The 24,339-nt window shown below is 45.3% G+C and overlaps 2 protein-coding genes across 2 annotated transcripts; one reads left to right on the top strand and one right to left on the bottom strand.

Moving 5' to 3' along the window:
* The first annotated feature begins 1,027 nt into the window (after nucleotides 1-1,027).
* On the top strand, nucleotides 1,028-7,270 carry trc (Serine/threonine-protein kinase tricornered). The gene is made up of 10 exons (XM_068767998.1): nucleotides 1,028-1,111; nucleotides 2,519-2,599; nucleotides 3,567-3,699; nucleotides 3,785-4,043; nucleotides 4,190-4,431; nucleotides 5,205-5,344; nucleotides 5,432-5,603; nucleotides 6,172-6,336; nucleotides 6,767-6,930; nucleotides 7,078-7,270. The coding sequence occupies exons 3-10, from the start codon at nucleotides 3,578-3,580 to the stop codon at nucleotides 7,191-7,193; spliced, it is 1,380 nt and encodes a 459-aa protein (XP_068624099.1). The 5' UTR covers nucleotides 1,028-1,111; nucleotides 2,519-2,599; nucleotides 3,567-3,577; the 3' UTR covers nucleotides 7,194-7,270.
* A 3,316-nt stretch (nucleotides 7,271-10,586) lies between these two features.
* Nucleotides 10,587-16,129, bottom strand: Eip78C (Ecdysone-induced protein 78C). Its single transcript, XM_068762942.1, has 11 exons — nucleotides 16,028-16,129; nucleotides 15,751-15,892; nucleotides 15,140-15,255; nucleotides 14,859-15,000; nucleotides 14,179-14,754; nucleotides 13,847-14,040; nucleotides 13,164-13,277; nucleotides 12,782-12,961; nucleotides 12,105-12,222; nucleotides 11,328-11,464; nucleotides 10,587-10,948 (listed from the first exon to the last, which is right to left on the bottom strand). Exons 1-11 carry the CDS (start codon nucleotides 16,127-16,129, stop codon nucleotides 10,715-10,717), a joined length of 2,055 nt encoding a protein of 684 aa, XP_068619043.1. The 3' UTR covers nucleotides 10,587-10,714.
* Between the last annotated feature and the right edge of the window lie 8,210 nt (nucleotides 16,130-24,339).

Below are 24,339 nucleotides of genomic sequence, written 5' to 3'. Positions count from 1 at the left end.
GAAAAAATCCTAAAACGGTGAATATTTTATAACCTACATGGCGGTTGCGTTAGTACTCTCCTAGCTAAAAAACTCGATTTTTAGAATATCTTCAATAAATTTCCAGACGGCAAGAAAAATAAAATAAAAACAGCTCGAAACAAAATTTTACTAACTAGTTTGTCTCTAAATGTATCTTTTTAATCTCATGAAAATCGTGCATACACAAATAATATCTTTTTACAAGTTAATATATGATATTGAACCGAAAAACCTTTTGCCCTGACATAATAAGTCAATGAAAAAACATCAGTAATAACCATTCGCTTCGGCCTCAGTGTTGCTACCTGTAGCGGTTTGTTGCGAGACGCCACCAATAAAATGGCGACAAGACACAACAACTCTATAACGTTTTAACAATATGAAATAACCGTCATAAAGAAAATGAAATATATTTTCTTTTTTTATTCAGGATATTAGTTTTTTTTTATTTTCATAATTTATGCTTTTTCAAAGTATTTTTTTTTTATTTATCAATAAATATGAATTAAAATTGCAAAGAAACTCTACAACTGCTTTATTAACATAGTTCAATCAATGATTATCACGCTAGGAAATAACATTATTTTATAAATAGGAAAAATAATGCAGACATTTCAATATTTTTCCATTAAAATATCCGTATAAAGCTGTGGAAAAGGAATTTTGCCACTCACTATTGAATTATTTTTATTTCGTTTACAATAAAACATGGTAACATTTAAATTTTATTTGTTATTTTCGAAAGTCATTTATTATCTACATCACTCCTCTTGTCTGATGTATTCCTTTGTGCAATTTCTTGGGGCCGCTCCTCTTGCGTCCCGTTACTCTGATCGCATGATGCGCTCGACGAGCGCGGCGCGCCGCTGACTCCCGTAGCCCTGCCGGCCTTCCGAACTTTATCCCGTCTACGGATCTCCACTTGTCCATCGTCAATCCCGACATCTTACCTCAATTTTGATATATTGTGACAGTTTGTTATCGATTTTAACCTTCTTGTGAAACGTATTGTTTTTATGCAGTTCATTTATTAGTGTACAAAGACACTGGCGCGGAATTACGGATTTTTTTGTGTTGAAGTCATATCAAGGTGTGTATTAGCCAATAGAAAAATTATGTTTGACTGATATAATATGAAAGTCCTGCTCGCGGATCTATAAATACACTAGTGATTGCTCTTTCTGCACAAGCAATTGTACTTAGCGATACATAAGAGATCATTACATGTTAGATTGGTTACAATGGAATTTCAAAGAAATTTTTAATAAAATCTGTTTTGGTTCACTGATGATTTTTGTTTTCTATGCCATAATTTTTGGGTGATATAAGAGTACTATTCTCCTAAGCTATGCATTGTTCTGCTGATATTGTCTTGTGTAGTACATTTGTAAAACATCTATGACAGTTTATGTTTATATGTACATAATTCATTTTTGTTAATGGACTGCTTATTTTATCAAATGTCATTTACATAAGTATTAGTGAAGTTAGTGTATATGTTGGCTAAAAGTGATATTTGAACATTGTGGATACCATGACAGTGTTCAAGCATCACCATTGACCTTTAGCCCATGTAATTACTGAGCTATCTCATTGCTCATGGTGATAAATGCCTATGTAATATAACTCCAAGTTATAGTGGAGTATAGTTCTGCGTAGCAGCAAACAACAATGGTTATCTCTGCTCTATGTTATTCAACTCATAAATCAAGCAATGTGTTCATTGTTTCTTTTTCTCTCTATCATTAAACAGATAATTTCTTGATACCATTATTCAACAACATTGTAGACCGTTGAGATAAACTGCACAATTAGACACTTGCATGCATTTACAAATGCTGGGCTTTGTTTTTCATTTTTCAAACAGTTTATATTAACCATCTATTTGCAGAAATGGTTTAAATGTACAAATGGTATTTTCAACTTGTTAAACAAACCAACTTCAAAAATTAGATTTTGTATTCCTGCACCGGGATGCCTGTTCATAATGAATGAAACAGTAACAGCTGACTAGATTGGCTTGCTGCAGCTTGGAAATATCTTACAAGTTTAAAATGCTAAATTTGGTTCTCTCATATTATTACTCTATTTAAATTGCAGCAAATTCATTTTGAAGTTACCTTTTTTTGTCCAAAGATTTTAAAGTTACAGTAAAAATTTTTCTGTTACATAATACAGACATGCACAGAGTATAAATTACACTCAAGTAAAAAAAAATTGTGTTTGTGACATGTCTGTTCTAGACTACTCTTGCTCCAATGCCCGTGTTGTAGAAATGTTGTTAATACCTGTTTGTCCTTCACTGACAGGCAGGAACCTTATTAAGACTGTTATTTTATCTAACTGAAATCAATTTGGCCTTGTGAGGTGTTTGTGCATCTAACAGAGGACATATATCAAATATATGCAGCCAAATATTAAACAACTGCTGGCGGATATGTGCTTTAAGTCTGTGGTCTGTGCTTATACACTAACTGTAATTATTTATATTACACAGGGACAGCCGTGTCTTGGGGAAAAAGCTCCCCGGGCACTACGGTGGCCCCAGATACACCGGCACCGGCACCCCAGCCCCCGGGTAAGGCACTATTCTAATGGGTTTTTGTGCTCTCTTTTCTGGGACACAAGTAACTCACTACTGCAGTTTTGTGTACAGGTGACACATGTTTCTTCACTTCAGGAAGTCATTAGGCAAAGTATGAATGAACCAATTGAAAAAGGCATTTCCTGTTTGCATCGCTGTTCTTTTTCTTTGTGGATGTTTTTGGGGGAAGGCGGGTAGATATTTTATATTATTTATATTCGAACGCGCGTTTTGACGTATTTGGCTTATCCCGTGGACACGTCCAGAGATTTGGGGTGTGTATCTGCAAACACCGTGGTAACCGTTTGTAAAGTTGCTAGTAGTAGTACCTTGGCTAGGAATTGGTACTTGGAGCACAGTAATTAGGTCGATTTGTATTCAGTGATTTTTGTTCGGACATTTTAAAAGATTCGTGGTAGGAAAATGTTTTGTTAGTTGTAAAGCACAAAAAGCGGCGCAGTTGATGAGGCACGGCTCGAGCGGGGAGAGGCGGCGAGGTCGGCGCCCGCCCCTCCTCTCCGCGTCCCGCAGTCCCCGCCGCGGCCCGCTCATTGAGAGCGCGTGTCGCTGCGGCCCTGAGCGTGCAAACCTTTCAATTTGTTTTGTTTGCACAGCGTGCGGGAGGCGCGTGGGCGCACGGACGCGGCGACTTATGCCCGCCGAATGTTGCGGCAGCAGGGACAGTTCCTGTTGATCGATGATTTCATTATCGTGATAGACCGGGGGGACTTAAGTATGAGCGCAAATTAATCTATTTAAAAAGAGCAGCGCATCTATGAGGGCTCGCTATAATTAACCTTTCGATTGAGGGTCCCCCGTTGGTCCAGAGGTCGCGCTAGCTATTGCTCCGGCTATTTATCGCGTCGGTACACCTTACCGTTTCACGCATTGTAAAACGGAAATATAGCGACTGCATAGAGTTTGATTAACGAATTGACGAGTCTGCGGATTACTGTTGCAGGGGTGCTGGAGATGACGGGCGCGGACAACATCCGCTTCAGCGGGCACACGCTCGACAAGGCCACCAAGGCCAAGGTCACGCTCGAGAACTTCTACACGAATCTCATCTCGCAGCACTATGAGAGGAAGCAGAGGTAGGGTGATGAGCGCCGATACTTTTATAGAAATATAATGAAATAGTTGTCTGTTAAGAATGTGATGAGCTTTTACTCGGTTCAGGCTCGAGAAACTGGAGGAGTCTCTTAAGGATGAGAGCCTCACGGAGAGCCAGAAGCAAGAAAAGCGACAGCAGCACGCGCAGAAGGAGACGGAGTTCTTGCGGCTGAAGCGCTCGCGCCTCGGTGTCGAGGACTTCGAGCCGCTTAAGGTGATCGGGCGAGGAGCATTCGGGGAGGTGCGTCTGGTGCAGAAGAAGGACACGGGCCACGTCTATGCCATGAAGATACTTAGGAAGGCAGACATGTTGGAAAAGGAACAGGTAGAGTCCCGTTATTAGACAATGTAGCCTGTAACTTATTGTTATGCGAGTCCCCCCTGCCCGAGCTCTCGTCGGTTCAGCAGCGTGATGAGCCGCGAGACCGAACACGTACCCAGTAACTGTCAGGTCCACGATTGGCGTTGCAGGTGGCGCACGTGCGCGCCGAGCGCGACGTCTTGGTAGAGGCCGATCACCAGTGGGTGGTGAAGATGTACTACAGCTTCCAGGACCCCATGAATTTGTATCTGATCATGGAGTTCCTGCCCGGCGGCGACATGATGACCCTGCTGATGAAAAAGGACACGCTGAGCGAGGACTGTGCGCAGTTCTACGTGGCCGAGACCGCGCTCGCCATCGACAGCATACACAAGCTCGGCTTCATCCACAGGTGCGCCACTTATCACGACACACTCACTCCCCTAACTGTAGGCATTTCAAGTGTCGGGGAACCGTTGCTACGAGGCACAATGCTATGGGATAGAGAAAAAGTTTCTTCCAATTTTATGACAAATGGAGACATTTTTTTTTTCAAAGTTTATTTACATTTAATTATAGTATGTACAAGTAGCGTAGGCACACTTGGTGTTAATAAAACAGGTGGGAACCTGAAGGTGTAAGGTCAGGGTCAGATGGCTTTTAAAACGGTCCGATTTTATTAATTCTAGATAAATAATCACAAAGGAGTACATTAAGTTTGTTTCAGTGAGCTTGAGTGGCATCTACATTTGCTCGATAATTTTTTGTGTACACAGATTTTTTCAAATGGATACCTAGGTATCGAAATGCCGAGCTAAATCCACTTTTTGCGTCTTTTATATAACAAAATTCCGAGATAATAACGCTTAAACCAAATTTATGCTACCACTTTCTGTAAATTTTTCTCGGCTAATGTGCATCACAGCTCATTTTCTTTTCTTGAAGAAATTTTAGAATGTGTTGAATTTACTCATTAAATGCGGTCATTTCGACAAAAAAAAAACAGAACATGAAAAATAATCGAAACCAAATTTTACTTAGTTGTTTTTTGTTATCAAAAACTGCCGGATACAGAAACGGCAGCCGAAGAGATTTAATTTTATAAGTTTATGCATATTATTTGCGAAACTGAACGATTTTATTGCAAGCGGACAGTGAGGTAAGAGCGGTGGTGCTTTGCTGCAGGGACATCAAGCCGGACAACCTGCTGCTGGACGCGCGCGGGCACATCAAGCTGAGCGACTTCGGCCTGTGCACCGGCCTCAAGAAGAGCCACCGCACCGACTTCTATCGCGACCTGTCGCGCGCTACGCCCTCCGATTTCAGTGAGGCCGCTTTCCCTATCCTTCTCCTCCTCCACCCTAACTAACGCGGAGCACCAATCTCACGCAGCCTTCTTTCCTGTCGTGCAGTCTGCACCTCGACTTCGGCGCTGGATTCGAAGCGGCGCGCCGAGTCCTGGAAACGCAACCGACGTGCGCTCGCCTACTCCACCGTGGGCACGCCCGACTACATCGCGCCCGAGGTGTTCCTGCAGACCGGCTACGGGCCCCAGGCCGACTGGTGGAGCCTCGGCGTCATCATGTCAGTAGCGACCGCCCTGCGCTGCACGCGCTCCCACTCGGACCGATAGCGCGCACGAGCCGCGGGTTCGAGCCCCGCGCGCCGCTGCTCGCGCCCGGCCTCAGCTATGCGTTCCTCTCTAATGCACTCAAATATTTTTTTGTTATTATTGCATTATATATTGTCGGCCGTCAGTGAGTCCGCAATTGCGATTCATTGAGTGTGTGAGACCTGTATGCCGCTGCGAATGTCCTGCCCCCTGTGTTACAGATAGGCCAAAAGTGAATCACTATTGCCCGTTGGCCTCGTTGCCTCCCTGTCTACTTGGCTTTCTAATTAGGAGTAACGAGGGCGGCGGACTTTGAGGGTTCGTCGTACTTTTATCGCGATTGCACTGCAGCAAATGAACTTGTTTGCGTCGTTGGCGTGGCGGGCCGCACGCGTCTGCGCAACTTGTGCTAGAGAATAAAATATAAACGTATCGGGACTTGGCCGAGTACACGCTGCGCTGACCGCAAGTCGCGGCTGGGGTCGGGCATGGGCGGCGCGTGGATGGGGCGGTCGCAGTACACGAAGGCGTTGAACGCAGGTACGAGATGCTGATCGGGTACCCGCCGTTCTGTTCGGAGTCGCCGCAAGAGACCTACCGGAAGGTGATGTCGTGGCGCGAGTCGCTCACTTTCCCGCCGGAGATACCCATCAGCGAGGAGGCGCGCGAGACCATCATGCGCTTCTGCTCCGAGCCGGACCGCAGGTGCGTTACCGTACTCTCCTTTCTACTGTGCGAGTGCTTTTTGTTAAAGATATTACAATTAACCTGTTAAATTCAAACAAAGCAGAATCTATGACCCCCAACTAGGTGTTCAGGCGACTTCGGGGATAATGTTGTCGTCGACCGGTGGAGTGTTTCGGAAGGCTCCGTCGGTTGCACTACATTTCAATACATTCCGCCCCGCCCCGCCCTGCGCCGAACACGAGGACGAGGACGCACGAGTTGTGTTTATATTCGTTCAAATTGACGATCAGGCCAAGAAGTCGGTCCCCAACACTGTTGCTAATGTTGTTTCTGTAAGCGTGGTCAGGGCGTTCCTGTGTGGTACACCATTACACCAGTCGTCTCCGCCCTGACAATACTCCGGAGCGATACTACGAGTGAGCTGCCTGACGCGTTTGTGATGCTGCAGACTGGGCTCGCAGCGCGGCATCGAGGATGTGAAGTCGGTGGGGTTCTTCCGTGGCGTGGACTGGAGCCATGTGCGCGAGCGCCCCGCCGCCATCTCCGTGGACGTGCGCTCCATCGACGACACCTCCAACTTCGACGACTTCCCCGACGTGAAGCTGGAGATCCGTGAGTACAGCGCGGCCTCCGCAGCTCGCGTCACTTGTAGCGCTCTACTCGATCCACTTTTAGTTAGCCCAGAGAGCCCGCCGCCGGTGGTGCACTGTTGCAAAGCTAGCGACACAATATTTATATTGTCTTGGACGTTGGTTGCAGCGGCCGCGCCGATATCGCAGGAGGGCGAGGTGGCCTACAAAGACTGGGTCTTCATCAACTACACCTTCAAGCGCTTCGAGGGCCTCACGCAGCGCGGCACGCCCGCCAAGAAATGAGCGCCCCTGCCGTAGCTCGCGCCGCCGCCCGGCGTTGTGGCCGCGGGCCCGGGCGTGGCGCTGGCGCCCATGCCCGCGCCCGTACCGTCGCTGCCGGTGAGGGCGCGCGCGCGCAGGCCCGTGCGCGGCGCGCGCTTCGACTGTGCCGCGTGCTGCGTGCTGTGAGCGGCGCGCATACGCTTCGTCGCCGCCCGGGGAGCGCGAATTACGATAAACATTAGGACTTTAGTGAAGTTACATAAAGTTCGAAAAGCTGCACGCGCATACCAGCGCGTGCGCGGACCAGGGCGTGACCGTTTTTTCTAACTTTCTCTTTATATTTTGAGTTACGTAAAGAGTTTCTCTGAATTGTATAGAAGTATAGTAAGATCGTGTAGTGTCGGGCGTGCACGTTATCCGGCTCCGTGCCCGCGGGAGCTGTTGTCGACGCCGTTCAAACTTGTTTACACGCTAGGGGACTCTCTAAATCGTTGAGAGTTACTCGACCACCATTTTCCGTCCGATCGAAATCTATGGTAATGATTTGAAACCGCGCGCCCTTCTGCTTGCGAGCCCTGGGACCGAGGCATGAAATTAAAGAAAGCACCGAGGAATAATACCTCTCCCTCTCCCTCGATGAACCATACGGCCGGTGCGCCGCGGGAGCTCCCGCCCCGAATCGCAGTAATTGTTGAACGGTGGTCAAAAGCAGTAGATCAAACTACACTTCCTTTATCTGTTCATAATTATTTTTTATTAGAAACATTTTGTCCTCAAAAAACGGACCGAACTAATGTGCACCCCGATGCGAAAATATTTTTTGAATCGTGGTTACCTTTGTCTGTCTATTGCAAAGAAATTATTTACATTCGAGAGCAGCGGAGGTTCTATTGTTTGTCTATACACGGACGTGCGCGCTCTGCACGGCATAGGATTATTGTAATTACGAGCAAGAATATTATTATTATTATTATTATTTAGGATAGAGGAAGCGCATCCGCGAGGTGGTTCATGTACGTGGTGGGGGCGGCGGGGAGCGAGCTATGGGCGGCGGTCTCCGCTCCGTCGGTGTTCACGTCAAATGACATTCCGTCCAAAGATTAATTTGATTCCGTTGTGGCTCAAGCAGGTCACGTTCCATTTTGAAATACATCGATAGATAAGCGTTAGATGCGTGATGCGAGGCGAGGGTGCACGCTTGATATGGTTTTGCTACACGGGTAGTGCATCACGGTTTCCGGAGTCCGCCACGGCATGCGACGTTTTCGCTTAAATCAACTCAAGTATTATATTAACCGTTTAAAAGGTCCTCGAGCGACCGCTAGCCGACGGGGCAGCGACCCGCTACGTCCCGCGCCGCCCTGCGCCGCCCCGCGCCGCCCCGGCAAGTTCACCATCTTATTTGAAATATTAAACTTACAGATTAAATTGCCATTTCCCATCATACTATGCATATTGTTACGGCTAAGAAGTCGTGTGTTACGAAACGCAACCTCGATAACGATGCACAGCTGATACAACTGACGGCAAGACGTTAGCGTCGAAAGGGAAAACTCCTGGGAGCGAACTACAATTATTTTTTTGAAGATAGTTTTCGCTGGCGCGTCGGTAAGGATTTTTTTTCCTGCAAAAATTGTTTAAATTTCATAAACAGTGGTGATTAGTTTGAGCGGGAGAATAGGGGAGCGGGCGAGCCGAGCTGCCAGTGTCATCCTTGTCTGTCTGCGATTGTTTACAACGCTCGTCCGCTGTGCTCTGTAGTGTGCATTACTAGCACTGGTCAAACAGAGGGCCATATCTTGTTCGGTGTCAACTTGCTCCCAAGATTGACCTGGGCCGAATGCTCCTGGCCAAGCCATACTCGATTATGTGACAACTGATTGGTTGAGTTCATTTGCGGTAAGACTGCGCTTCAAGATGTGGATCCTCTTGAACTGTCGCGATATTTGTGTTCGACAAGGCATACGCCACCCCAAAAGATCGCCACGACTGCCGGTCACCGGTCCGCTTTTATAATGGTCAATTAATCTAAATTTGTTTTTAATCGTAATTGTTTTTAATTGTGTATAACGAACTAAGATTCCTCCCGATGTTCGTGTAGAAAGCTGTGTGTGCAGGATCGGCAATTTCACATGTAGCGAGTTAATATTTAAACACAAAGTTTATTTATGATATGATGTAGTAAATGAGAATGCGTCGGCGTTGTATCGTGTTGTATCGCGTTGTACGGATGTGTTTACTTTGAATGGAAGTGGTCGGTAGTGTGTAGCGCCCGGGCCGAGCGCTAGTTATTATTTATGTTAGTTAATTGTATTGTATCATATTATGTACACAATATTATTTATGGCAAGTAAACGCCGTAGTGCGCGGCACCGGCGCGCGCGCCCCTCGCGTGCTTTAGGTTTTAAACGCTTGTTTTAAAATTTCTTAGCTCTTTGCTTTGTTATTGTTATTAATGATGAAAATGAATTATTTAATTTCTTGAATTTTAAGCTAATGAAATATTTTGTTCAAAACATATTGTTTCCTCCATGTGATTTAAGAAAGTGGCAATAAAAATATGCACTAAAACTGCTACGGTGTGTTTGTTGTGCGCCCCGCCCCACTCCCACTACCAATCCCAATCCTCAACACCGGCGCCGGGGTGATGCGATTTGTGTGAAAAGAAACAACTTATTACACATCAATATATTTATTTAAAATTCTTAGCAAATAATACATCTTCCTTTCGGAACATGAAACCATACAATGAAATTATAATTATAATGTGTTGTCCTGAGGAACAGGAGCTCGATTGCAGGAGCACCCGCCGCGTCACAAGAGCCCTACAGGCAAAGAACAACAAATACATCGCACAACGAACTAGACGATAAATGCATTTCAGACAAAACTAATGGCCTTCTTGTGGTTTATCAATCATAACTGGGTTATGAATCATTAAAAAGGCGGCCGCAGCGATGGGCGGCAACCTCTCACCAAAATCACAATAATAAGGATACCAAGCGCAATTGTCTGTCTGCGGACACTTTGCTCCTACAGACGATCACATATATAACACCATAAATTCACGTATTTACACCTACCTAACTATACACCGATGAAGAGAGCCGCAGCGGGAGTCGGTGCCGGCTCGCTGGTCGCACCTGCCAGCTGACGGCCCGCCCGCTGCTTCCGACAGTTACTAACTAATACCTGTTCTCGTTTCTACCCTCAACGCGCGACCGTGTCCGCCTCGAAGCGCACCCGGTATGCTCCTCGGTACGCGACATGACACTGCGCCGCGACGTTTCGGTACACTTTCAATACCGATACCATCATTCCATTTGAAGAAGATAACACATGTAAATATATTTTTATTGATTTTTTCAGTGAAACATCTTAACTAGTCAGCTCGATGTCGGCTGAAATCGATAATTGTAAACACCAAAATACAGAAAACGAGTTACTGCGAAGTTCCCAGGTTAGAGTGTCGTCGTTATAATAAAAGCAAGTGACGCTTTGGCCTTCGTGACGGGAATCTTCGATCAGCAACCGCGAGACGCTTAGGAGCCCGGCGGTAGCTGCTCCTGTGGTACTTCCTCGTCCGGCGGTAGCTGCTGCTGTGGCACTTCCTCTTCCACCTTGGGGATGTCGAAGATCTCGGCGAAGAGCGCGGGTATCAGCAGTTGGCGGAAATTCGCGCGCGGCCACGCCAGCATGCGGTCGTGCCGCACGCCGAGCGCGTGCGCCGTGCGTAATGCCGCCTCGAAGGCATGCACGCGTGCGCGTCCCCGCACCTGCGCAACGTACTTTTATCGTTCTCACTCTGTGCTCGCCTGCCTTCATCTTTTGTATTAAAACAAATGGTTAACTAAATGCACGTCTTTTTATTCACTCGACCAAAATTTGCTGCCCTACCCTATGTTACTCTGTTGGTGGGACAGAGTTAATATCTGAGAGTGCGCAAACACCTTAAACCACCGTTAAACCGTAACCAATAAACGTAGATGTATTTACATTGATGGATCAAAATGAGAATTACTTCTGTCGTGGACCAAAACATAATATTTAATGGTCTAAAAAGATATTCGCCCGGCATTCAAATCAACATTTTTTATCGGGTTTACAGTGTAGCCCTAGCCCCGAGGAGTATCGATACGGGCCTTTGCTACGTACTAATGTTTCACCGGATTGGAAGGCCACCGAGATTTTGCATCGTTTAAGCTGACGCTCCATGGAGTAACTACCAGATCTCTGCTTGGGGTTAAGGATACCCGCGAGGCCAGAAACTGAACTTGATCGGCTGCTATTACCTGGTTAACAATGCTACCACACCAATAAGGAAAGCATTAGCGATGGGGAAGTGGCGGAAGGAACCCTGGTACCGCTGGCATCTTAAATGATTGCGGGTAGACGACCGCTATGCAAGCCAACGACTCCAATCGGGCCCGGTTGGTTTTTGAAACCTTGTGCCATATCTTGTTCGATGTCCATTAAAATAGTTGTTGCGTGGGCCGGACGCTAAACGTACGTATGTCTGATTACAGGTAGATGTGTCACTTTATTTGACAGTTATATATAGAGGCCAATCAAGAATGTCGCCTTGTAGCACCTACATAGCTGACTTGCTTTCCCCAAGGCACAGAGAATTCATGAGCGAATTTAGATTTGGAAGGGAGCGGTTGCGATACGAGAAGAGTAAGCGGCAATTTTGCTTGGATTAATTTATATCCTCTATTTACGGAATTATTATCTCCTTTGGTAAGGTCTAGAGGCGTCGTTAGGAATGCAGGTGTCGTCTGCAAAAATGGCTTGATCTAGAATTATGACGCGTTTTGTGTCGTTAGTACAGAGCATGTATGGAACCGATCCTAAGAGCGATTCTTGGAGCACGCCCTGACTTGGAGTAGCCGGGAGCTAGCTCTCTCGCCGCGGTTCTTAAATGTCACGTACCATGGAACACGGAACGGTTCAGCACAACAGAGTAGTATAACTTGTTTACGAGTCTGTTAATGCAAACTTTATCAAACGTTTCAATCATGTTGGGGAAGGTGGCCCCCCAGGGATCTTTCTATTCGTAGAGCAAATTTTTGTCTGTGATGCGATGCACTAGATGGGTTTAGTGGCGTTTGGCACGGAAACTTAATTTAACGGTGGTAATTCGTTGGTCATGGCAGCGTTAAAGGGGAGGGCTAAGACTTGGGTGATATCGGTCGGAAGGATCAGCTGGGTAGTTTCACGAAATGTGCTTCGAGCAAAATGGTTGACTGATTATTTTTTATAAGGAGATTCCTTCAGTAAGATTGGACCATGGGAAAAATTACATTCGACTTAATCTCATAAAAATTACAATTAAACTTAATTTACACTATTATTAATGTAAGTATTTAAAAAAATATGATTCATTGATGTACAGTGGTATAACGTTTGGCGTGTGTAACGTGTTGTTATACGATTAAGTGCGGTGTAAACTGTGTGATGTGTAACATGTTGTGACGTGTTAAAATGTGTAATTTCTTATAATGTATTTTATTACGGTACTGTATGACGTAATGTGTTTGAATATGGTATGACGTAGTCGAATATGTGGAAAGGTGGTCTATAAAGAAATAATATGGGGCAGGGGTGACCAGGTGGCGGAGGCAGTCGGAGAAGGCGCGGTTGAGTGCGGCGACGTGGTCGCGCTGCAGCAGCGCCGCGCGGAGTGGGCTCAACAGCAGGAGCGCCGTGAACAGCGCCAGCTCCGGCTCACTGGGTCGCAGCCGCGACACCGACGTCACGTACGCCAGTATCGACGATGCGAAATCGCGCTGCGCACACATACGAATTTCAACGTAACGACTCTAAATTTTATTGAAACTTTTTACTCACACCGTGCTCCATGACACTTTACTTGTAACCCTTCAGAAGTGCGTCGCGCGAATAAGCCAGTCGCTGCGGAGAGCGTCAACCCGGTGCCGGGCATGCCGGCGCGGTATCTGTCGGCTTCACAAGTAAATGATATCGACTCACGTCGTAGATCAACTCGAGCTGCGCTTGGGAGAAGACGGCGCCGTCGTCGAACACGATGCAGAGCGGCGCAGACAGCCGACTGATCCTCGTCAGCCACACCTCGAAGAAGCCTAACTGCAAGGATTGTCAGAGCTATAGCGCGTCGCCAGCTAAGCTACACCGGTCGGCCACGACCCGGATATCGCGCCCGAATCAGTTTACGCGCGAAATAAAAAAAACTTTTTGATGTGTTATGTATTCGTTCGCGGTAGTCGTTTTTGTTAATTCGTAATGCGTAACATTATCGGCGACCGGTCGGTGTCTCCGGTGACTTTTACATTTTAACAGACAACACACGCAGTCAATGTGTGACAGTAGGCGTCTCATCAATTGCATCGATCATTCGAAAGCAACAAAATCATCGCAGTGCAGCAGCTACGCGCGCTCAGCGGCCAGCGTACGTACACACACTCATACGCACGTCGAGCACATTGCTCATCGACGGGGGCGTACGCTGACGATTGTCACAAGCAAGGGGGGACAGCTCGCTGGGTAACGCAAACGCGGTGCTGATTGATTAATGTGGCTGAGCGAGCCGCACGCTGCCGAGCGGTCGCCGATAAGCGACGAACGGCGAACGGTAGCCAATCGCTCAGCAGCGTGCGAAACGACCGACAACTCTGATACCTCCGCGCGCAGCATACCTTGATGAGTATGAGCTGGTCGTCCTGCGGCAGCGCTGGGAAACCGGGCAGCCGCTTGGCGAAGCCGACCACCTCTTGCGCGGCGGGTGTCATGCGTGCCGACAGCTCGTACCACAGCAGCGACACCGTGTCCGAGAGGGGTATGCTGAGCAGCGCGTTGCCTCCATCCTCTAGACCCTCCTCACTGCCGCTTGCTGCACACGTGTCACACAACAGTAGTAAGTATTTTGGTTCGCTTACAATCAACCGGACTCCACGGAGTTTGAAACTCGGCCAAGTTTGTTAAGATGCAAGTATTCGCGGATAGAAATTTAAAGTAAATGAGTAGTGACCTTCGTAGTCGAAAACTTCGAACTCGAAGACGGAGCGACGGTGAAGTGAACGACGCAGTTCTTCCGTGTATGAGTTATTGTTGCGGTGCGCGGCTAGCACAAGCTGCGTCAGCTCCAATGCGGCAAGTGGCGCTAGCTGCGGCATCAGCTGCAAGCCGAACTGCGGTGCAGGCAGCAGTTCAGGCTGTGGTTCCTGGGCGAGCGCAGGCTGCAATGCGGCCTGCAGCATAGGCTGCTGCATGGGCTGCTGCACGGGCTGCTGCATTGGCTGCTGCACGGGCTGCTGCACGGGCTGCTGCACGGGCTGCTGCATTGCCTGCTGCACGGGCTGCTGCACGGGCTGTAGTGCCGGTTGCAACACTAGTTGTGGCGTCGGCTGGGGCGCTGGCGGTGCGCGCTGCGGCACGTGTTGCGGCACGAGCTGAGGCACGAGCTGTGGCACGAGCTGCGCGGCGGGAGCGGCGGCCGCAGCGGACGCGGAGGTGACGGTGCACTCAGGGGGGCGCGAGCGGGTGGGCGCGGGGTGCGGTGCGTCGCCCTCGCGAGTCCGCCTAGGCGCGCGGCCGTAGCGCACCGCTGCACACATGCACACGCTTACGAACTGGCCCAGCGAGGTCTCTGTGCGCCAGGCGATCACTTATTACATAAACAAATACTCGTATGTGAGGGAGGGTACTCACAGTCGCGGCTCATGCCTACCGCCAGGCACTTCTTGAAGCGGCAGAACTGGCAGCGGTTACGGTTGAGGCGGATCACGTGACACTGGCCGTCGCGCAGGCAGCGATACTCGATCTGCTTCTGGATGCTGCGCCGAAAGAAACCCTGCAAACCGAGGCGCGTGTTCGTCACCGCGAGCGCGACACTGCACGCTTGTACTGCTCGCTCTTTGCTGTTGTGGTGCGCGTGTGTTCATATGTGCTCTTGTACAATTTTCAAAAATGCTGGGCCCTGTTCGTCTCACCTTGCAGCCCTCGCAGGACGTGACACCGTAGTGGTAGCCGGAGGCCTTGTCGCCGCACACCTTGCACGGGGCCGCCGCCCGTACCGCACCGGCTCCGCCGCCGTCTGCTGCGCGCTCTGTGCAAACACAGAAATGCGCGTCACTCGCACGCATACACGCACGCGCTCAGCCGCCGCTAAAACATCTGATCCAAAATATAGAAGCGCGCGGCGAAACGCGGCGACGGGCTGCACCACGCGCTCTTTGTCGGCGACGACGTCCATGCGCCTACCACACGCTGCTTGGCAGCAGCAACGATATTGTTTTGTTCCCTTCTTGTCGTCGGATTAAGTGGCACTCGTGCTGTAGACCGATCGCAACCGGTGGCAGCGCGCCAGGCGGCCGCAAAACATTTCCGCAATGGGTTTTTTACGAACGATGAGCGCAGGGCTCATACAAGCAGATAAGTTTAGCGAAACTTTTTCCGTTTGTTAAGAGGAAAAGGAAGGTTCGCGGGGCGCCGCCGAGATGCACGCTAACACAACAAGTTACGTAACCGGGCGCGGCGCTTTCTTCCGCGATCCGTCGCCCGGTTGCAGTTCAACAAACTGCGCGCAAGTCGATCGTTGAACCTGCGCTGGCGCTCGCGCCGTCCCGCTCGTGCGCGCTGCCCCGCGCCGCTTCTCCCTCGCGCCGCGCCGCCGGCACGGGAGCAACGCACTCGGCGCGGGCTCCGCCGCTGGCCGTGCTCGGCGGGCGCACCGGCGACCTTGTCTATTGTTTATTAACAAACGAAACTAGCGCCCCATGAACCGCCAATAAATTTAATCCGATGTGTTAGCTCGGTGAGAAATTTTCGACTAATTTGAAGTAACCTCGTCGACCAGAAACATTAACAACGACCACGACCGAAGCGGGCCAGACGAGCCTGGCGGTACGGTCCGGTTCCAGCGCGTGCGCACCCGGTGCGGTTGCGTAACCGAGCCGGTCATTGACGTCCACATGGACCATGTCGCCACTTCACCCTGGTGTACATGCCACCCGCATGCACTCAGTTCCTTTCGATGAAACTTGCTATTTACTTCCGCTTGCAAATTTATTATAGTCGAGCTTTTAAATGATTCAAATTGTCATAGTACTTTGGAAAACAAAAACAGATGCAGATTTTAAAAGCACGCGTGTGCATAAGCGAAAAGGCCCGAACTTAGAATGCGTTCGATAATCAAATACGATTGTTTTTGCAAAAAAATCGCGGTTTCCGGAGTCGAAACCTCAGCGTTGCACTTGCACGCTGCTGCTCGGGCACGGAGGGAGGGGTGGTTGCGAGTGTACCAGGAGGATCGCAAGCCTAGGTCGATCTGCGGGAGCGATTCCTGAATTAATGCTCGCACAATCTCGCAGTTTTCCATGAAATTATCGGAAATAAATTTCGAGCGCGTCCCCGCTGATGGTGCCGGCACGCACCTGCGGCGTGCTGCTGGCGGCGGTGTGCGCCGGGCATGAAGGCGAGCGCGAAGGAGGCGTGCGGCGATTGCGCGGCCGGCGAGTGCACGCGCGCGCTCCACACGTCCATGTCGCGCGCATCGCTCGCCACCTCCGTCCGCCGCCGCGGCTCGCCGCGCACTGAGCGCCGCCGCCCCTCGCCGCCCCTCGCCGCCCCACGCCGCCCCACGCCGCCCCGCAAGCTTGTTTACGTTAGCTGGCTATCCACGCCGCAGCCTCTTTGCTCGTTCGTCAGCAGCGCCCCGCGGCGACGTCTCCGTTACATCCAAATCCAAGTAAAGGGGGTGTACCACGTGATAATACTCCCGTGCGCACCGCCTAATTCAACATTATACGAGGCTCTAGCCGTGAAAAGATTTTTTTGTAATTTTTTAAAGACGAATTTTTTTTGTTTTATGTTAGGTAAGCGACTGGAGGCCGAGCCAGTACCGGAAGAGTGCATAATAGATTCGCAGACGGCACTACCGACGGTAGGCCCGTTCAAACGCGACGCCCGCGGCCGCTCCAATGCTTTGGCTGTGCGTGCCCAAGTTGTCGCATGTCCCGCGCCGGCCCTCCGCTCCGGACTAGGACGGACAATAAAAGCGGAGCCTATTCTTTCATGTTGAAAAGTTTATTTCGGAGGCGCAGAGAGTAATTAGAATATTTATCGCGTCAGGTGCAGGTGCGGGGACGGCGCGGGGGTTGAGGTGCGCGGGCGGGCGGCGTGTTTACGTAAACATTTTTCGGACGGCGCCATTAGCATGGAAAAGAATTCAAGATCTCCGGCGCTCCCCGCGCATGCATTAGCAGGCGCGCGTTCTTCCGGGTCCCGCACGGCGGACACGAATATGCCCCGCATCGCGCCGCCGGCGACACTTAAGTAAACCTAAACTACAACTGTGCTCATTACTAGATACTCGATATATTTCTTTCGGTATGCGATCTTTGCACATTTTAGTGTATTGAATTATAGCGAAAACATTACGTAGCACAATGCAGCGTCGGGAGTTAATTGTTTACCGAGGAAAACTGATATAACTGATTGCTCTCGTAGCGACTAACTACATATCTCTCGTATTGTATCGTAGAAACTAAACATTTGCCGTCGCAAGCACTCGCAGTTTGTCCCCGAGCGTGAGGGACACCACAGAATCGGGCTGAAAGTAGTCGTGTGCTCTCACCACGGACTGAACCTGCTGGGGCGGATGGGCGTCATGGTTCCGAGCGCTGCGGCGCGGCGAGCGGGCGGCTCGCGACGAAGAAAGACCCGGAGTGGGCGTGGTCTGGGGGCGGACGACGCCGGCGCCCGTTGCCTGCCGACCGGAGTGATGGCGGCGGAGAGTCCTCTTCCCTGAACCTGCGGACAATGATTTAAGGACTAATTGAAAGGAATTTTGTAGATATCCCAATGATAGTTCAAACTTATTGAACTTATCGCCAAAGAACAGATTCTGTTTGGAGACTCAGCTGACCGTCAGCGCAGAGACGCGCCCCTTGACGGCCCTCATGAGTCCTTGGAATGGTGTTAACCTACCACAAACGAGGCTTTCGGAGTCGCGGGTCTTTAGGGTAGGGGCCCTAAATTACCACTAGCTTCAGTGAATCGCACGATGGAGCGATGTGGTCTCGAAGCATCGTGAGGGTTTCAGGAGTAGCGTGAATAATGCATACCCTGAGACGGGCTCCCCAAAACGGCATAGTACAAGGGATGCGTTCCATAACAAAGCGCAAAGGCCTGCCACTGGGAGGGTCTTAGCGGGTAGAAATTCCACATAACTTTGTCGTACACCAACCAGACTTATAAATTCAATTAGACCTAGCTGTTCTTCCATGAAAAATATTTCACTTTATTTTAGCCGCAGCGGGTCAGAGAGCGCACTAAATGTAATCAATTGGACAGTACTATATAATAACAAATTATTTTAATATGGTAATATTAAAAAAATAAAAGTAAAAGTACTTCGCGAAAAAGCAAATTTCATAAAAAATCTAAGCGTACTGCTTAACATTAGGGATAATATGATTTAAAAAAAACGTAAAAATATACGTTTAGCAGTCGCTCGCTGACGTCAATTCATCGCACAGCTCATTTTCATATAATAATCGAATATTTTCAATTGTTTAAAATGTTTAAATATCAATAATGGTTCCGTATTAGATATGACACCACATAACTTTCATAAAACTTGCGCAGGGTGTTTGATAGAGACCAAGGGGGTGGCTAATGACTCTCTGTGGGGGGGTGGAACTGACCTAAAAACAAAGATTATTTTAGGATCCCTATACTTAAATAATCATTGTTTTAGGTCAGTTGACTGTTAAGTGGAAAGTAGCCCATGTAATTTGCATTCTTAATGAACGCGACAAATTATAGACAGATTCCATTTCGTTGGTAAATCATTTGAATCTGTCTCTGTCGAAGCCAGTGATATCCTCCTCCGACTGGATTCATGCCCGGAAGATTTACTGTATCAATCCTTGATCACATTAGTGAGATTTCGGGAGTATTTAACGTCCACGATATTTACATTGATTTTTTTTTAAATATTAAAGCCAGGATATGCTGCTTCATATTTAAACATACAATGCGTAAGTGGTGGCAGTCGGTCAAAATTAGATCTTTTTAGTGTGAAGCAATAGTGCGTCTATGATGCAATAAGGTCAATATCATATCAAAATTCAATAACTTTTTATTTAATAGGAATATTGACATGAATTTTGAAATAGGAATAGACGAATAAGTAGAGATTTAAAATATATTAAAGAAATTTATTTTATATTGTTAAAAATAATTAATATAGTCTCGTAAAAAAAAATGTTTATAATATAGGAATAAACGAAACTTTACCAGCAAGAATAATTTATCATAATTATGTATAAATTATAAAATTTTTATTATCAACTAGATATATTCACTAAATATGTATGTATCAACAAAAAAAAATTAATACCTAACATAAATGTCCGATCGTGTAAGATGTCTGATAGTGAAAAATAGTTGCTAACAACAGTGATTTAATACGAAAATTATAATTAAATAGGTGAATATATTATTAACTTACTTAAAATTACAAAATAATATTCTAACATTTCCCTAAATATTACCTAATAACAATTCTTTTGCTTCATCCTCTAATTCTATAACTTTTCTTGTCTTTGACCAACTTTTACTAAAAATATACGCATCTGAATTGGGGTAACAAAGATTTTTGAATGTTAGATTTTGCACAAGTAAATTGCGTTTCGTCTAAATAAGACTTTGCTGTTGAAATATGTTTTCCATGTTCAATAAAAGCGATACACAGGTCTTTAATTTCGATCTTTAGTGTAGACATAACAATTCACTTTAAATTCAATTGCATGAAGAAAACTTTCACAATATACTCGTACCTAAGTATATTTAGTGTACACTTAAAGGGTACTAATATTGAAACAATCTTTTTACAGCTATTTATACGTATTTTAAAGTGACACGGCATAATTTATTGTCACGTGTGTAATTTTGCTCCCGATCTGATATATAAATGAATAGAAATGAGGTAAAAGTGATAAAAATGGATAATATATTTTAACTATTACAATTGTGGTTAAGTATATCTCTACTGTATATGTAACCGGAAAAATATTATCGTGGTTTTAATGTATAATAAGTACGACTTAGACAGGTACCTATAGTATAAGTACGTACAACATACCTATATATATACATAAAATGTACATAAAATATTAAATACTCTTATGCCTATATTTATACTTTTTGAAAACAATTGTTACATAATAATAAGCATGTAAAAAAAATAAAACTGTAGGCGGCTTGATTCATTAAGTAATTTTTAGTCTCCGTCGCGCTCTCTTTGGAAGTATGAATGCATTACAGAAAATGGGGCAAATATGGGCAAGATTTTATTGCTGATTCTGAAAGTAGATAGTTTAGCAAATATAAAAATCATAATTTATAATCAGCGCTAACTACTAAAACTTTAACGACAATTTTTATTTTTTTCGGTTACAGTGTATTTTATTTATCCATTTTTTAATATTTATTATTGATATTTTATTATAATTTTTATTTAATAAATACACCAAATAGTTTCTCATGCATATAAAAATATAATATTGTAAATATTTTACGTAAAAGATATGTTAACGATGGTTTGAATTTGTCCTAGATTTTTTCAAAAAACTCCTGTTTAAAAATTCAGCAACTTTGAGGTCTCATTATTAATAAATAAAAATAATTACGGAAAAATACCTTGTAAATAAAAAAAACTTCAGAATTTTACCTCTCTATACCGTAATAGTCTATATATATCGTACGACATATCAGACGAATATGAATTATGAGATGATATTAGCCTCGATGCACCATAGTGAGACGGACCGCCAAGTGTTCACCAAGGATTCCATCTTGCGTCAATTCTTTTTCTAATATTTATAAACGATCAATGTTATTATTTTTCAATCTAAATTATATGGTTAAGACTTAAGTTAATGAATGGTGTCTTACGATTGAAATGTTTCACATCAAAAATTAAAAAAGTTCATTATGTTTATAGTTTACTAGCCGAATAATAAGGTGAATTTTACTGATTATAAAATTTAAAAAAAACCTTCCAAATTTCATGTTTTTAAGGTCGCAGCGAGCTTGACCGTGGCGGTCCTCTGTGGAATCTTATCATATCAATAATATTGAAGTTGTAGAGTAGCTATACGTATAACATGTTCACTTTTACAAGAAACGCTGCTGCGGACTATCTATCGATAATACGAAAAGTGATTTATTAAATTCCTATAAAATAACAATGGTTTTATTGACTGCCCTAACCTGCCTAAACGAATTGACTTCTTAATACCGTGCGATATGGACCGTTTATTTTGAAAGTGGTGTAAGTCCATTTTCTTTTGTTTCGAGAAAATTAAAGGTTACTTATATTTGTTGATTTAAAAATACAGGCAAATTATATGAGGTCCGGCAATGTTTTTATTGTTTTTAAACGGTTTTATTTAGTTAGACCCGTATGGAATTTATTTGGATCAAAATTAGAAATTGAAATTTAAGCACCTTCCCGTTGTCAGATTGATCGGAAATTTGGTACACACATTTAATTTAGATGACAATACAATATAATAAAATCAATAACATTATAAATCTAAGATGGCCGCCAATACAAAATGGCGGATTACGTATTTTTCCTTAACCTCCTCAATATGGGTATCAAATGAAAGGGCTACACTAGTAAAACACGATGATTATGTCAAAATTAAAAATTCAAGATGGACGCCGTTCCAATATGGCGGACTAGGTACATATTTTTCCACAACCACCACAATATGGGTATCAAAAAACCGTTTAACTTAAAAGTTTTTTAAATGTATTTATATCAAATTTTAATTTGCTTATATAGATTGGTTTTTGGCTAATTAGACTACGACAACACATATTAATGCGCTGTAAATGGACTTACACCACTTACAAAATTAGACAATTGTAAAATTCGTTTAATTTCAATTTTGAAAAATCAAATATCGCTTAAAATATACTTCATTTTAATATAATTTTGTTTACAAATACGCACAACAGCACATAAAATTTTATTTTAGACGCCAATTACATTTGTCATAATTGCAATGTTCATGTCTTTATATTTTTCGTACGTCTGGCATTTTGGTACAAAGGCTTCAGGGCGATTATTTAAAATTTTAACGGTCTTCCAGGACGTAAAGGTAATAAATTGATGATTTTAATTTCTTCCTTCGTCGTTGTTTTATAAAAAATGGTATATGGTGCACTTTTGAGGAACCTCAACCAACATATTTGCAACCAATTGACCTGTTTCCCCATTAGTATTTTTTTATCTGTTATTTAATTTTTTGTTGAAATTAAATTCTCCCGTTCTTCTTTAATTTAATTTAATTTTTACCTACATCACTATCTGACATTAATATGAAGTTAGCCATTTTAATAAAAAATAGAATAAATAATCTAAATTAGCAACTCTTGACACGTAATATAAAATAAATGAAAAATAATAAATCACTGATCGGCATCCATCTGCTATGCCACCTACCTCTGTCAATTGGACTTACACCACTTTCATAATCGATGATTATGCAATTTCATTTACCGACCGATTTTTAACTGTACAAAACATGGGATTTTTTTGAGAAATTAAACACGGACTAATTATAAAAAAAAATTACATCAAATTAAGCATGATTTACGTGATAACTCATTTTTCTCAAAAATGGACTTAAACCACTTTCAAAATAAACGGTCCATATATCTGCGACACTCCGCGCAGGATACCAGGTTAAACATAACAGAACGTTACTCACTACACCACAATACCCGTCTTCAGGGAGCGGCCGACCGCTCCCGAACCACGAACAGCATGAGCGAACAGAGGTTGGATCCGGATCCATCCTTGGCTCGCCTGTGTCTACGCTGCCGTTCCAAGCGGCATAAACACAACTCAGCTCTACTCTAACAGGTATACGTCTGTCCAGCTTCTGTTTTATTTTTAATTTAAGTTCACGGACCTTTCCGCTCTGTGAACTCAGCACCGATGAAGCTGTAAAAGCCCCCGGGCCAACAGCAACAACGTCAACCGATAATAAGTACCCGCGCAAAAATCGGAAAACAGTTGAACTGCCCTTATGTCGCACCACGCGCGGACCTTACTAGATAGTTACCGCATGCGTGTAACAACGTTTAAAAAGAAATCGATCGTCAATAAACTTTGCGACGTTAAAATGTGTTTGTTGTCATATATAATTAAGTCATTTATTTTTCCTTTTCAAATCGTTACAATTATTAGGTCATTGTATAAATCATCTTAACGTATATGTACGCTTGCTTTCTCATTGAGCAGGATGCTCATTTAATTTAAACGTATATACATTAAATTCGATATTTTTGTATATTTAATGCAATTGGTTTATGAACCAAAAGAAAAAAATTAAAAATAGTGCGGGAGCGGCGCGTGTGCGGTGCGGGTGCGGCGCGTGTGTGGTGCGGATGCGGCGCGTGTGCGATGCGGGAGCGGCGCGTGTGCGGTGCAGTCCGGCCGCTGCTTTTGCCCGCGACATCAGACGATATTTTGTCCAGAATCATCGCTTATGTGGCCCGTGTCCCCGGCGCGGCCAACGTGCAAATGTCTCTTCGAAAAATTGAATTTGTGTTTGCCCGGTCGCCGGGCTATTACGGATTCTGTACTTTGAAGGTCGGGTAGCAGTTTTTATGAAAACATGAAGCGTCCCCGACGCGAATTTGAATTGTAAAATAGCTTGACGAAAATCTATTATGCGCCGCCCCGCCGCACGCCGCTCGCCGCCCGCCGTGCGTCGTCACGAGCACAAACTGATCGTCGCCAGCACCAAATATTAATCGATGCACCACTCGCGTCGTGCTCAGACAGCCTGCCCTGAGCTGTTCGATGGTTAGGGATTAATTTTATCAGCTTTAATCCAAAAACATTAGTATTGTGCCGGTTTTGCGGATGAATATTGTTCAGATATTCATCAACATACAACAGAAGTTACTTCTACAAACAGAGCCATGACTGACTACGCAAAGCTTGAACAACAACATAATAATATTTACTGAATCGGAAACCCAGTGACAGCTGTCGTTCGTGTTTGATATGGGGGCAATTTGAATAAAAAATATTAAACGCAAAAAACAATACAATTTAAACATACATTTTTTAAAACATTACATTAAGTCTAAAGTTATA

Source organism: Battus philenor, unplaced genomic scaffold, assembly GCF_028537555.1.
Source record: "Battus philenor isolate CCGP_79_NKW_IND1 unplaced genomic scaffold, ilBatPhil1.0.hap1 SCAF_1, whole genome shotgun sequence".
NCBI classification, from domain to species: Eukaryota; Metazoa; Arthropoda; class Insecta; order Lepidoptera; family Papilionidae; genus Battus; species Battus philenor.
Note: the sequence above shows the minus strand (reverse complement) of the source record. Positions and strands in the feature narration are given on the sequence as shown.

What these genes read in the sequence shown, in the direction of transcription:
- trc (XM_068767998.1), top strand. Translation starts at nt 3,578, where the DNA reads ATGACGGGCGCGGACAACATCCGCTTCAGCGGGCACACGCTCGACAAG. An exon ending in AAGCTCGGCTTCATCCACAG is followed by an intron (nt 4,432 to 5,204) that starts GTGCGCCACTTA and finishes GCTTTGCTGCAG; the next exon opens with GGACATCAAGCCGGACAACC. An exon ending in TGCTCCGAGCCGGACCGCAG is followed by an intron (nt 6,337 to 6,766) that starts GTGCGTTACCGT and finishes GTGATGCTGCAG; the next exon opens with ACTGGGCTCGCAGCGCGGCA.
- Eip78C (XM_068762942.1), bottom strand. Translation starts at nt 16,129, where the DNA reads ATGGTCCATGTGGACGTCAATGACCGGCTCGGTTACGCAACCGCACCG. An exon ending in CGGCGCGAGCGCCAGCGCAG is followed by an intron (nt 15,256 to 15,750) that starts GTTCAACGATCG and finishes GTGTTTGCACAG; the next exon opens with AGCGCGCAGCAGACGGCGGC. An exon ending in CCGACTGCCTCCGCCACCTG is followed by an intron (nt 12,223 to 12,781) that starts GTCACCCCTGCC and finishes CTCTACGAATAG; the next exon opens with AAAGATCCCTGGGGGGCCAC.